Source organism: Salmo salar, chromosome 10 (assembly GCF_965601325.2).
Source record: "Salmo salar chromosome 10, fSalSal1, whole genome shotgun sequence".
NCBI lineage: Eukaryota > Metazoa > Chordata > Actinopteri > Salmoniformes > Salmonidae > Salmo > Salmo salar.
The window spans coordinates 55,899,292-55,914,792 of NC_138300.1; the positions used below are offsets into that span (position 1 = coordinate 55,899,292).

General features: G+C 45.3%; 1 protein-coding gene across 1 annotated transcript in view; it reads right to left on the reverse strand.

The window, feature by feature from the left end:
* Positions 1–4,314: 4,314 nt before the first annotated feature.
* The window catches only part of hs2st1b (heparan sulfate 2-O-sulfotransferase 1b), a 79,887-nt gene continuing 68,700 nt past the window's right edge, over positions 4,315–15,501 (reverse strand). The window contains exons 4-7 of the mRNA XM_014123658.3: positions 15,076–15,214; positions 14,732–14,829; positions 14,171–14,328; positions 4,315–8,783 (exon numbers count right to left, since the gene is read on the reverse strand). Coding sequence (XP_013979133.1) covers positions 8,557–8,783; positions 14,171–14,328; positions 14,732–14,829; positions 15,076–15,214 — 622 coding nt within the window. The 3' untranslated portion in view covers positions 4,315–8,556. The remainder of the gene's footprint in view (positions 8,784–14,170; positions 14,329–14,731; positions 14,830–15,075; positions 15,215–15,501) is intronic.

A 15,501-nucleotide genomic window follows, 5' to 3' on the forward strand; every position in this document is an offset into this window, starting at 1 on the left:
AGGTCCTGTCCTGTCAGCCCCAGCCGGGAAGGTAGTCAAGTCAGGTCCTGTCCTGTCAGCCCCAGCCGGGAAGGTAGTCAATTCAGGTCCTGTCCTGTCAACCCCAGCCAGGAAGGTAATCAGGTACTGTCAGCCCCTGCCGGGAAGGTAGTCAAGTCAGGTCCTATCCTGTCAGCCCCAGCCGGGAAGGTAGCCAAGTCAGGTCCTGTCCTGTCCTGTCAGCCCCAGCCGGGAAGGTAGTCAGGTCCTGTCCTGTCCTGTCAGCCCCAGCCGGGAAGGTAGTCATGTCAGGTCCTGTCAGCCCCAGCCGGGAAGGTAGTCAAGTCAGGTCCTGTCAGCCCCTGCCGGGAAGGTAGCCAAGTCAGGTCCTGTCAGCCCCAGCCGGGAAGGTAGTCAATTCAGGTCCTGTCCTGTCAGCCCCAGCCGGGAAGGTAGTCATGTCAGGTCCTGTCAGCCCCAGCCGGGAAGGTAGTCATGTCAGGTCCTATCAGCCCCAGCCGGGAAGGTAGTCAAGTAAGGTCCTGTCCTGTCAAATCCAGCCGGGAAGGTTGTGTTCATTAGCGTTTGTTATGGGATGAATTCAGGTACCTTCTGAACACAACCTGGCCCTGCACTATTTGTTTTAACCAGTTAAAATCCCACTGAGGTCATATGAAGCACCAGTTAAAATCCCACTGAGGTCAATTAGCTCAGAGAGCTGGGTGGGTCTCCCCTGGTCAGCTAGCTGGGTGGGCCCCTCATGGTCAACTAGCTGGGTGGGTCTCCCCTGGTCAACTAGCTGGGTGGGTCTCCCATGGTCAGCTAGCTGGGTGGGTCTCCCATGGTCAAGTAGTTGGGTGGGCCCCTCATGGTCAACTAGCTGGGTGGGTCTCCCATGGTCAACTAGCCGGGTGGGTCTCCCCTGGTCAACTTGCTGGGTGGGCCCCTCATGGTCAACTAGCTGGGTGGGTCTCCCCTGGTCAGCTAGCTGGGTGGGCACCTCATGGTCAGCTAGCTGGGTGGGCACCTCATGGTCAGCTAGCTGGGTGGGCCCCTCATGGTCAACTAGCTGGGTGGGTCTCCCCTGGTCAACTAGCTGGGTGGGTCTCCCATGGTCAGCTAGCTGGGTGGGTCTCCCATGGTCAAGTAGTTGGGTGGGCCCCTCATGGTCAACTAGCTGGGTGGGTCTCCCATGGTCAACTAGCCGGGTGGGTCTCCCCTGGTCAACTAGCTGGGTGGGCCCCTCATGGTCAACTAGCTGGGTGGGTCTCCCCTGGTCAGCTAGCTGGGTGGGCACCTCATGGTCAGCTAGCTGGGTGGGCACCTCATGGTCAGCTAGCTGGGTGGGCACCTCATGGTCAACTAGCTGGGTGGGCCCCTCATGGTCAGCTAGCTGGGTGGGTCCCTCATGGTCAACTAGCTGGGTGGGCACCTCATGGTCAAGAGCTTCATATTAAGATCCAAATATAAGGATCTGACACACTCCACTGAAGTCCAAAAATAGTCCAGAGTGTTCTGGCTACATAGCATGTGGCTACCAGTCAGGCCAACTGTCACTAGCTGAATGAGGTCACAGTTTAGGAGCTAATTAACTAAATAGGATCACGTATTCCATTAAGAGCAATGGAAGGTCTTTTCCAATCACTGTAATAGCAATCATGTTAGATTTCCCGGAGACGTAGCCTTGTTTTGTACCACTGGTTCAGTAAAGCTGTTTTTGAGAGGCGAGATGCTGCTGCTGCTGCTCTGAGAAGGTCTTTAAAACTTCCTTTTTACAATAAGTAGCGAAATCATGGGAACAACCTATTTATGCCGTAAACCCTGGATTAAAACAGAGCCGTGTCATTACGCAATGCCCTCAGAGTGCAGCAGCACAAATTGTCCAAGACCAAGAAGATAACCTATTTATAGAGGTCTCCATTAGGGCCCAGAACCAATTGAGCTGTAATGGCTCAATCTGTATTCTTAATGGTGATACCCTATTCGCTTGTCCCATTTGGCTCTGCTCTGTACAGGTGCATTAATGAAGTCTGCTGGTTAACAGACCAGTGAACAGTTCCAGGGAAAGCAGACAAGCTTAGAGATTGAACAAGAGTTGTGTAGTGGTTCAGTGGTTTCTTATCGCCCTCTAGTGGCGATAAGACTAAAGTCAATAAAAGGCTGTTTAAAATGGAACAGTGCAAGCATTAAAATCTCAACACACAAAATCAAATCAACTACAATATCAAGTAACCAGAACAAATTGTGGCTATTTACAGAATTCAGATTGATTAAATAAGAGAAGGCTGTCCAAGAAGGCTCCTACTCCTATTCATCTGTGACCGTTGAAGGGGGGGTTATTTTAGCATTATATAAAACAAAACAAAGCAGTGTTTCTTATAAAACAAAAAAAAATAGCTAAATAGCAAAAACTGGTAGATCAACATCACTATCATTAATTCACGCAAAAAAAAACAATTAGTCGTTAAAAAGACTGAAATAATAAAAACACCCCAAAGAAAAATAAATCAGCAACGTAAAAAAAACCACATAATGGAAACATTCCACTTGTGTAGTTTTCCGTTCCCTATTACCCTTCAGAGAACTCATCAGCTGACATCAATACACTGTAGAGAGAGAGAGAGAGAGAGAGAGAGACAGACAGAGAGAGACAGAAGAGAGGAGAGAGAGAGAGAAGAGAGAAGACAGGAGAGAGAGAGAGAGAGAGAGAGAGAGAGAGAGAGAGAGAGAGAGAGAGTGTGTTTAATTGAGAAGCAGTAATTATCCTACTGGATCTAATTACATAGAGAGAGAGACAGTGTGTTTAATTGAGAAGCAGTAATTATCCTACTGGATCTAGTTACATAGAGAGAGAGACAGTGTGTTTAATTGAGAAGCAGTAATTATCCTACTGGATCTAGTTACATAGAGAGAGCGAGAGAGAGAGAGAGAGAGAGAGAGACAGTGTGTTTAATTGAGAAGCAGTAATTATCCTACTGGATCTAGTTACATAGAGAGAGCGAGAGAGAGCGAGAGAGAGCGAGAGAGAGAGAGAGAGAGAGAGTGTTTAATTGAGAAGCAGTAATTATCCTACTGGATCTAGTTAATGAACACAACCAACACTCCATGTTGCCTACAGCTGAACTGGTAATTGAGTTTTTATTTTCTGAGACGGCTGGTCTGGCTCTCCTTGTGACTGTTCTACATCTATTCCTGATGTAGTGCACTACTTACCCATAGGGCCCTGGTCAAAAGTAGTGAACTATGTAGGGAAGAGAGAGCCATTTGGGATGCAAGCCTATGTTGCTGGCCACACAGTGAGAGTATCAGATTGGTTGGGGCCACTGTGTTGGACGGGGACTGTTGGATCGTAAAAGGCCTGAGGAGTAGGGACCACTGGCATGTTTCCCAAAGCTGGGTGAAGTTAGGTAGTCCCCTAGGTACAGATCTACGATCAGCTTCCCCTCCCACAATCCAAACCTTAACCATTAGTGTGGAAAATGCAAAACTGACCCAAGATCAGTATCTAAGTGACAACTTTACCCTACACCTATCCCCTGGGGGTGGCACAGACGGTGCAAGAGGTGTCACCAATCCCATCTTCAGGAGACCATCTTACCCAGATCATATTAACAATAGCCTTGAATATTGTTAGTAAGAGCCCTATGGTTTGCCTGTTCTATAAACTGTTAAGTTCAGACTTGTTCAGCTTTATTTCCTATGACAATTGGTGTGAATTCATAGGACGGCTACTGTTTCCATAGTGATTAAGTAAGGCTCCTTACGGTTGATGTTCCGTTACATTTCCAGTGCTTCATTCTCTCTTCAAGCTTATGATTTAGAGTTATTTGATTGGACAGCATCACTTCTACAGCACCACAGAGGAAGAGGCACTGACTGTTATTTACTAGCTAGCTTGCTGTTGGATTTTTTTTATCATGATGTCAATCTGTTCGAAACAACAGTGGTTTAAAAAAAAGACAATGCCACTGTTTGACCGGGTGTTTTTCTGCACCTGGAGAAAAGCTAAAACAACAAGAATGTCTTACAGCTTTTAGCATATCCTTGTAAATTCAACAGGAAAGAGTCAATGTAAAGACAGTAAACATTAAGCAATATAAGAGAAGTATCTCTCAGGTAAGTGAGCTAAAGTCAAACATGCATTACATATATAAACATGATGGGAGGCATGCTAGGATGAACTCTTTTTCCAACACAATGGTTACAGCAGCATTTTATTTTTTTTACCCTTGTAGTTTAACATTTTTATTAGTGGGATATCGCTTTTCAACAGGAATAGTTCAAAGGGATGTCTTTAAGTTTGCACTTAAAACAGAAGACCAGCAGACAATGTGACACAGTTAAGTATTTATTTCAAATGTTTTAGGTTGTTTAAAATAAGAAATTCATATGAAAAAATAAAAAAGCGGTATACTGGCAGTTGAACAGATAATTGTGTCAAATGAAGGAGCACAACATTCAGAAAAAAAGTGAAGGGGAAGATGACATGGGATATCAAGAAGTGCCTTAGGGGGTCTTGTATAGATATCCATCCCAAATAGCACCCTATTCCCTATGTAGTGCACTACTTTTGACCAGAGCCCATAGGGGTAGTGGTGAACAGTAGTGCACTAAACAGGGAATAGGGTGCAATTTGGGAAACAACAAATAATGATATGATGAAGGCACTATCAAGCCTCTGATGTGTTTCTCTTCTTAGTGTAGCTCGCTCCCTAACGAGCGTGACCCTGTTACCAAAAAACATTCTTAGGCATAAAACATGTGACTAGACGGTCCCGATTTGCACCTTTCCCCACAGGCCAAACACTTCCAGGTCTGTAGATTTGTAAGGTGTATGCAACACGGTGGAAGATATACCATTGCTTATACCTAACCAGACCTTTCTGATCTGCAAAACACTAAAAGGGTTAGGGCCAAGGGAGAGGAGTAGAGAGCAAATTGGGACTGGCTGGGGTAAAAAAATTAAATGATGAAATTACCCCAAAAATATGTAATTTCTGGTAAACATTGATCACACACCCACTGTTGAGTAATAGCGACACACTGCTGTTGTATTCACACACATTCGTTATCCAGACAACTCCAACAAACGGATGAATGAAACATTTGGAATGTGTGGTGGTTAAAACGGGAGGAACTTCAGGTCGATAGTACAGAATGGACATTATCTCTAAAAATAAATAATCTGAGAATGTTTTCTCAGTCGGCTACAAATTACTAGATGTTATGTTAGAGACACACAAAAAAGGTACAATGCTCAGAGAAGTTTTCCCAAACATTTGGTCCAGTACATCACAGAAGTCTTCCCAAACATTTGGTCCAGTACATCACAGAAGTCTTCCCAAACATTTGGTCCAGTACATCACAGAAGTCTTCCCAAACATTTGGTCCAGTACATCAGATATGTAGTGTATAAATACACTGTGTAGTGTCGTTTTCATGTCTTCACTCTGTAAACAATGGATCTAAATATACAGTCGTGGCCAAAAGTTTGGAGAATGACACACATATTCATTTTCACAAAGTTTGCTGCTTCAGTGTCTTTAGAATGCTGAAGTATAATTACAAGCATTTCATAAGTGTCAAAGGCTTTTATTAACAATTACATGAAGTTGATGCAAAGAGTTCATATTTGCAGTGTTGACCCTTCTTTTTCAAGACCTCTGCAATCCGCCCTGGCATGCTGTCAATTAACTTCTGGGCCACATCCTGACTGATGGCAGCCCATTTTTGCATAATCAATGATTGGAGTTTGTCAGAATTTGTGCGTTTTTGTTTGTCCACCCGTCTCTTGAGGTATGACCACAAGTTCTCAAATGGGATTAAGGTCTGGGAAGTTTCCTGGCCATGGACCCAAAATATCAATGTTTTGTTCCCCGAGCCACTTAGGTGTTACTTTTGCCTTATGGAAAGGTGCGCCATCATGCTGGAAAAGGCATTGTTCGTCACCAAACTGTTCCTGGATGGTTGGGAGAAGTTGCTCTCGGAGGATGTGTTGGTACCATTCTTTATTCATGGCTGTGTTCTTAGGCAAAATTGTGAGTGAGCCCACTCCCTTGGCTGAGAAGCAACCCCACACATGAATGGTCTCAGGATGCTTTACTGTTGGCATGACACAGGACTGATGGTAGCGCTCACCTTTTCTTCAGGACAAGCTTTTTTCCGGATGCCCCAAACAATCGGAAGGGGATTCATCAGAGAAAATTACTTTACCCCAGTCCTCAGCAGTCCAATCCCTGTACCTTTTGCAGATGTGGCTTCTTTGCACTCACACCTGCCTGCTGCCATTCCTGAGCAAGCTCTGTACTGGTGGAGCCCCGATCCCGCAGCTGAATCAACTTTAGGAGACGGTCCTGGCGCTTGCTGGACTTTCTTGGGCGCCCTGAAGCCTTCTTCACAACAATTGAACCACTCTCCTTGAAGTTCTTGATGATCCGATAAATGGTTGATTTAGGTGCAATCTTACTGGCAACAATATCCTTGCCTGTGAAGACCTTTTTGTGCACAGTAATGATGACGGCACGTGTTTCTTTACAGGTAACTGAAGCTTCCAATCTATTATTCGAACTCAAATCAACATGACAGTGATCTCCAGCCTTGTCAACACTCACACCTGTGTTTACGAGAGAATCACTGACATGATGTCACCTGGTCCTTTTGTGCCAGGGCTGAAATGCTGTGGAAATGTTTTTGGGGGAATCAGTTCATTTGCATGGCAAAGAGGGACTTTGCAATTAATTGCAATTCATTTGATCACTCTTCATAACATTCTGGAGTATGAGGCAGCAGACTTTGTGAGGCAGCAGACTTTGTGAAAATGTACATTTGTGTCATTCTCAAAACTTTTGGCCACAACTGTACACAAACACAATGTAGATGAACAGCCCTTAACACACACAGTAGCATCAATCACACTGAGCTGAAGCCACTCAGCATCACACTGAGCTGAAGCCACCCTGACAGTGCTAGCAGCATCACACTGAGCTGAAACCACCCTTTCCTCCTTGTTAGTACAGTACCTCCCTTTCACAGCCACCCAGCTTAGGCATGAGCCAGCAAACTGTCCTTCTGACACTTTGATCTGAAGTTATTTACTACAGATCAAATGTCCGAATTTCTGACATACTCCTGTTTTCTTCTGAATTGACCTTCTCGTGTTTGATTAAAAAAAAGAAACGTAAAAAAGACAAAAGCTTTTGCTGGACGTCTTCCGATGTGGTTGGGCAACCATTTTGAGTTGGAGCCTGAAGACCACAAGGCAGGTCCCCAGCGGAGGGGGGGGGCTTATTGACCTCTGACCTGCGTGTATATACGGGCCCTGATGAATCTGCCATGCCGGATCTGGTTTCAATAACCTGTAGAAGTGACCAGCTACAGAGAAGTACAGGACACCATGTTAGATCTGGCTTAAATAACCTGTAGAAGTGACCAGCTACAGAGAAGTACAGGACACCATGTTAGATCTGGCTTAAATAACCTGTAGAAGTGACCAGCTACAGAGAAGTACAGGACACCATGTTAGATCTGGCTTAAATAACCTGTAGAAGTGACCAGCTACAGAGAAGTACAGGACACCATGTTAGATCTGGCTTAAATAACCTGTAGAAGTGACCAGCTACAGAGAAGTACAGGACACCATGTTAGATCTGGCTTAAATAACCTGTAGAAGTGACCAGCTACAGAGAAGTACAGGACACCATGTTGGATCTGGCTTAAATAACCTGTAGAAGTGACCAGCTACAGAGAAGTACAGGACACCATGTTAGATCTGGCTTAAATAACCTGTAGAAGTGACCAGCTACAGAGAAGAACAGGACACCATGTTAGATCTGGCTTAAATAACCAGTTGAAGTCACCAGCTACAGAGAACAGGACACCGTGGTGGATTTGAGACCTGTTCAAATACCTTGTAGAAGTCAACAACTACAGTGAAGAACAAGGAACCAATGAAACCAGCACAGTATCCCCCTTTCCCCCCAGACCCCAGTTACAGTACAGCTACACAGTAGGTCCCCGTTCACACGTCAGACAGAGTTATTGTTATGATGGCATTCTGCAACGTGTGTAACAGGGTGAATATTGGTCAGGCTCTGCCGTCTGAACTAACACAGAGAGTAGAGTGTATGACCTCATCAACATCCCCCTGGCCTGATGATAGCCCAGACCTCATCAACATCCCCTTGGCCTGATGTTAACCCAGACCTCATCAACATCCCCCTGGCCTGATGTTAGCCCAGACCTCATCAACATCCCCCTGGCCTGCTGTTAGCACAGACCTCATCAACATCCCCCTGGCCTGATGTTAGCCCAGACCTCATCAACATCCCCCTGGCCTGATGATAGCCCAGACCTCATCAACATCCCCTTGGCCTGATGTTAACCCAGACCTCATCAATATCCCCTTGGCCTGATGTTAACCCAGACCTCATCAACATCCCCCTGGCCTGACGTTAACCCAGACCTCATCAACATCCCCCTGGCCTGCTGTTAACCCAGACCTCATCAACATCCCCTTGGCCTGATGTTAACCCAGACCTCATCAACATCCCCCTGGCCTGATGTTAACCCAGTTCCACCCTAGTTCACTTTGGGGTATATTTTCTCATAGAAGAAGTTCTGGGCTAGCAGGTAGAGTTCCCCGTCCTTCTCCCGGACGGCGTGGGCTCTGACAAACTGGAACTGCTCCAGGGCAAACTCATAGAACTCATTCTCCATCTTCCAGATGTCGGACTGCTGCAGCTTGGCAACGGACTCCTTGGTGGGCGGCTTCTTCTCTGTGGTCTTACGCAGGTGGGACTTCTTACCTGGGAGCACACGGGGACAGGAGAGGATCAGTTAGGGTCTACAGTGGTTCGTCCTTTAAAAGATGCAGCGTATTGCAGCACAGTACTTGTTTATTTTGATTCAAAGCCATGAATGAGCGAGTCACTCAGCTTTATATTAGGTGCCGGCTATATGACTGTGCAATCAACTTGACAATATATAACGATATTTGGAGATTATTCAGATTACAAATTGCTGACTTTTGGCCTTTATTTACAGTGCCTTGCGAAAGTATTCGGCCCCCTTGAACTTTTCGACCTCTTGCCACATTTCAGGCTTCAAACATAAAGATATAAAACTGTAATTTTTTGTGAAGAATCAACAACAAGTGGGACATAATCATGAAGTGGAACGAAAGTTATTGGATATTTCAAACTTTTTTAACAAATAAAAAAAACTGAAAAATTGTGCGTGCAAAATTATTGAGCCAGCCCCTTTACTTTCAGTGCAGCAAACTCTCTCCAGAAGTTCAGTGAGGATCTCTGAATGATCCAATGTTGACCTAAATGACTAATGATGATAAATAGAATCCACCTGTGTGTAATCAAGTCTCCGTATAAATGCACCTGCTCTGTGATAGTCTCAGAGGTCCGTTTAAAGCGCAGAGAGCATCATGAAGAACAAGGAACACACCAGGCAGGTCCGAGATACTGTTGTGGAGAAGTTTAAAGCCGGATTTGGATACAAAAAGATTTCCCAAGCTTTAAACATCCCAAGGAGCACTGTGCAAGCGATAATATTGAAATGGAAGGAGTATCAGACCACTGCAAATCTACGAAAACCCGGCCGTCCCTCTAAACTTTCAGCTCATACAAGGAGAAGACTGATCAGAGATGCAGCCAAGAGGCCCATGATCACTCTGGATGAACTGCAGAGATCTACAGCTGAGGTGGGAGACTCTGTCCATAGGACAACAATCAGTCGTATACTGCACAAATCTGGCCTTTATGGAAGAGTGGCAAGAAGAAAGCCATTTCTTAAAGATATCCATAAGAACTAGCCACCTGGGAGACACACCAAACATGTGGAAGAAGGTGCTCTGGTCAGATGAACCCAAAATCGAACTTTTTGGCAACAATGCAAAACGTTATGTTTGGCGTAAAAGCAACACAGCTCATCACCCTGAACACACCATCCCCACTGTCAAACATGGTGGTGGCAGAATCATGGTTTGGGCCTGCTTTTCTTCAGCAGGGGTAGGGAAGATGGTTAAAATTGATGGGAAGATGGATGGAGCCAAATACAGGACCATTCTGGAAGAAAACCTGATGGAGTCTGCAAAAGACCTGAGACTGGGACGGAGATTTGTCTTCCAACAAGACAATGATCCAAAACATAAAGCAAAATCTACAATGGAATGGTTCACAAATAAACATATCCAGGTGTTAGAATGGCCAAGTCAAAGTCCAGACCTGAATCCAATCGAGAATCTGTGGAAAGAACTGAAAACTGCTGTTCAAACGCTCTCCATCCAACCTCACTGAGCTCGAGCTGTTTTGCAAGGAGGAATGGGCAAAATTTTCAGTCTCTCGATGTGCAAAACTGATAGAGACATACCCCAAGCGACTTACAGCTGTAATCGCAGCAAAAGGTGGCGCTACAAAGTATTAACTTAAGGGGGCTGAATAATTTAGCACGGCCAATTTTTCAGTTTTTTATTTGTTAAAAAAGTTTGAAATATCCAATAAATTTTGTTCCACTTCATAATTGTGTCCCACTTGTTGATTCTTCACAAAAAATTACAGTTTTATATCTTTATGTTTGAAGCCTGAAATGTGGCAAAAGGTCGAAAAGTTCAAGGGGGCCGAATACTTTCGTAAGGCACTGTACTTTTCAAAAAAACAAAACATTTATTTCTGTTTTTAGAGGGAGAGAAACGTGGGGCCAATTGTTCGCCGCCCTATGGGACTCCCAATCATGGTCAGATGTGATAAATAATAACATCTTAGAACCTAACATTTGACGATAGAATTCTCCCCCTACCGTCCATCTAGGCAAGCCTACTGTCCAGCTACCTGCTAGAACAGAGGGAACATTTCCCTAGTCAGCGCCATTATTAGTGCAATGCCCCTTAAAGTGTTGCTCTGTGCTACCCAGTGTGGCAGGGTTGGGGTCCACCCGCCCTTCCTCCCTTCCCCATGGGCTAGGTCCGTCTTCTGTGCGCAGCTCTGCGGCCCATCCCGTGCCCCCTGTGCCTTGAACGCTTTCAGTGGATACAGCTGGAGAACTGCAAGGCAATCCCATTGTCCACCACTCCTGAGCCACGACCAATATAACCGATATATACACTGCTCAAAAAAATAAAGGAAACACTAAAATAACACATCCTAGATCTGAATGAATGAAATAATCGTATTAACTACTTTTTTCTTTACATAGTTGAATGTGCTGACAACAAAATCACACAAAAATAATCAATGGAAACCCCATTTATCAACCCATGGAGGTCTGGATTTGGAGTCACACTCAAAATCACACTACAGGCTGATCCAACTTTGATGTAATGTCCTTAAAACAAGTCAAAATGAGGCTCAGTAGTGTGTGTGGCCTCCACGTGCCTGTATGACCTCCCTACAACGCCTGGGCATGCTCCTGATGAGGTGGCGGATGGTCTCCTGAGGGATCTCCTCCCAGACCTGGACTAAAGCATCCGCCAACTCCTGGACAGTCTGTGGTGCAACGTGGCCTTGGTGGATGGAGCGAGACATGATGTCCCAGATGTGCTCAATTGGATTCAGGTCCGGGGAACGGGCGGGCCAGTCCATAGCATCAATGCCTTCCTCTTGCAGGAACTGCTGACACACTCCAGCCACATGAGGTCTAGCATTTGTCTTGCATTAGGAGGAACCCAGGGCCAACCGCACCAGCATATGGTCTCACAAGGGGTCTGAGGATCTCATCTCGGTACCTAATGGCAGTCAGGCTACCTCTGGCGAGCCCATGGAGGGCTGTGCGGCCCCCCAAAGAAATGCCACTCCACACCATGACTGACCCACCGCCAAACCGGTCATGCTGGAGGATGTTGCAGGCAGCAGAACGTTCTCCACGGCGTCTCCAGACTCTGTCACATGTGCTCAGTGTGAACCTGCTTTCATCTGTGAAGAGCACAGGACGTCAATGGCGAATTTGCCAAATCTTGGTGTTCTCTGGCAAATGCCAAACGTCCTGCATGGTGTTGGGCTATAAGCACAAACCCCACCTGTGGACGTCGGGCCCTCATACCACCCTAATGGAGTCTGTTTCTGACCGTTTGAGCAGACACATTTGTGGCCTGCTGGAGGTCATTTTGCAGTGCTCCTCCTGCTCCTCCTTGCACAAAGGCACAGGTAGCGGTCCTGCTGCTGGGTTGTTGCCCTCCTACGGCCTCCTCCACGTCTGCTGATGTACTGGCCTGTCTCCTGGTAGCGCCTCCATGCTCTGGACACTACGCTGACAGACACAGCAAACCTTGCCACAGCTCGCATTGATGTGCCATCCTGGATGAGCTGCACTACCTGAACCACTTTTGTGGGTTGTAGACACCGTCTCATGCTACCACTAGAGTGAAAGCACCGCCAGCATTCAAAAGTGACCAAAACATCAGCCAGGAAGCATAGGAACTGAGAAGTGGTCTGTGGTCACCACCTGCAGAACCACTCCTTTATTGGGGGTGTCTTGCTAATTGCCTATAATTTCCACCTGTTGTCTATTTCATTTGCACAACAGCATGTGAAATTTATTGTCAATCAGTGTTGCTTCCTAAGTGGACAGTTTCATTTCACAGAAGTGTGATTGACTTGGAGTTACATTGTGTTGTTTAAGTGTTCCCTTTATTTTTTGGAGCAGTGTATATTGTCCTGCTAATACCAGGGTTAATAATATGTCTGTTAGAATATCCAAGGGGCTTTTAAATAATTCAAAATGAATAATAATAAAATCGCTTTGTTTAAAAAAAATTACATTTTGGAGATTTTGATTTCAAACAATGTAAAATGAGCAAGAATAAGGCCATTCTTGAACATGGGGTGAGACATTGTTACTAATTTGTAAATAAAGCCAGTCTGTTATTTATAATTATTTATTTCTGTTTTTAAAGGGAGAAAAACCAAAAAACTACAGTCATCTCATGGGTCTCCCAGTCAAGGTCACCAAGGGTACTGAACCAGCATCTATAGCAACACAGCTTGCACTACTATGCCGTGTCTTAGACTGTTGGTCCACTTAGGCGCTGTACAATGTGACAGGCCACTCCTGGCCGACAGTACTACAGTAAGAGCAAAAAATTCCTAACAAAATAAAATAATAAAAACCTTAGTCTAACAACAGTTTTAGTAAGTAATACTGAAGTTCTGCACAATTATCAGTTTCTATTTAGGTTTATGTTGCCCATTCATTGTCAGTTAGAGACACAGTAGGACCCAGAAGCATAATCAGTGATCTAACTCCCCCTTGCGCTGGTTTGGAGCAATGAAGTGGTGACGCAGGGTACCGTACTAAACCACAAATTACCTCTAAGTACCGCAGCATAATCGCAAAACTTCTAGTGGAGTAAACACTGTCTATCCAATAGGCTACTCCTTCATTTAGTCTGCCCTAGTGAAGGAGAAATATGTTTTCACCAAAAGAGCAGGTTAGTCTGCCCTAGTGAAGGAGAGGGATGTTTTCACCAAAAGAGCAGGTTAGTCTGCCCGAGTGAAGGAGAGGGATGTTTTCACCAAAAGAGCAGGTTAGTCTACCCAAGTGTACTAAATAGTAGGTTAGTCTGCCCAAGTGTACTAAATAGTAGGTTAGTCTGCCCAAGTGTACTAAATAGTAGATTAGTCTGCCCAAGTGTACTAAATAGTAGATTAGTCTGCCCAAGTGAACTAAATAGTAGATTAGTCTGCCCAAGTGAACTAAATAGTGGATTAGTCTGCCCAAGTGTACCAAATAGTGGATTAGTCTGCCCAAGTGTACTAAATAGTAGATTAGTCTGCCCAAGTGTACTAAATAGTAGATTCGTCTGCCCGAGTGTACTAAATAGTAGATTCGTCTGCCCGAGTGTACTAAATAGTAGATTCGTCTGCCCGAGTGTACTAAATAGTAGATTCGTCTGCCCAAGTGTACTAAATAGTAGATTCGTCTGCCCGAGTGTACTAAATAGTAGATTAGTCTGCCCGAGTGTACTAAATAGTAGATTAGTCTGCCCAAGTGTACTAAATAGTAGATTAATCTGCCCAAGTGTACCAAATGCTGTTACCAGGAAAAGAGCAGAGCGGCAGAGTGGGGCTGCAGACCAGGTCTGTCAGGAGGACATGGTACCACAGAGACAAGGCTAGAACACTGACAGGGGTTTATCTGCTGAGGTTAAGTGAGAGGAACCAGGATACATGATGTGCCAGTACAGTACCTGTTTTGTAGAGGCCTGTGGCACCCTTGAAGAAGCGTGGCAGGGCTGCCTCCAGCATCATGATAAAGTCCTCCAGCTCCTCTGTCACCCCTACTAGTAGATATTCATTCAGCAGGTTATACTTGGCCTGATCCAGGGCCCACCTGCTGCCCACGTTCCTACAGTACACATACACACAACATACAGTTCACACCATGGTAATTACATCTAGAAAACTCATTTAATAAGATACATCTGTGGTTTACACACTGTTTAATGACAACAAATTACTTCATCATTACGTCACCAATGTGTTCTGATTACTAACACATTGACCAAAATCCCCTAGGCCCCAGCCGGTACAATGGGGATAAGTGGGTCAGCGCTGGCAGCCATGTTGGCACCCACCCAGCGCTGGCAGCCATGTTGGCACCCACCCAGCGCTGGCAGCCATGTTGGCACCCACCCAGCGCTGGCAGCCATGTTGGCACCCACCCAGCGCTGGCAGCCATGTTGGCACCCACCCAGCGCTGGCAGCCATGTTGGCACCCACCCAGCACTGGCAGCCATCTTGGTACCCACCAGCACTCTGAGTAGTGTCCGCAGAAGAATGGGATCTGGAGCCAAAGCTTCTCAGAGGCACAGTCAGAACCACCTGCTGACACACACTCATCAAAGGTCTAACACACACACACACACACACACACACACACACACACACACACACACACACACACACACACACACACACACACACACACACACACACACACACACACACACACACACACACACACACACACACACACACACACACGTCAGAAATAGAGATTCATATACACTCACTAGGGCGATAAGAAATCTTAAAACACCATTGAAAACCAGTATGTTACTGTGTAACTATGCGTATATGTATACAACAATACCTTTTTGTCGCCTTGTTTTCTCCGTCGAAGGCCAGGCCTGTAGTCATCTCCAAACCTCAGGAAGTAGTAGTATGATACTAGGCGTTGGATAGGGTCCCGGACCACGTTGATGTAAACAGGTTTACCTCTCACCCCATACCTAATCAGAGGGCAAAATATTTAGGAGTATACCTGTCCCTAATCGCAATATTTAGGAGTCTACCTGTCCCAAATCACAATAGTTAGGAATATACCTGTCCCAAACCACAATAGTTAGGAATATACAGTGTATTTGGAAAGTAATAAGATCCCTACACTTTTCCCACATTTTGTTACGTTATAGCTTTATTCTAAAAATGATTAAATAGTTTTCCCCCCTCAATCTATACACAATACCCCATAATGACATCACAATACCCCATAATGACAAAGCAAATTAAATATTTG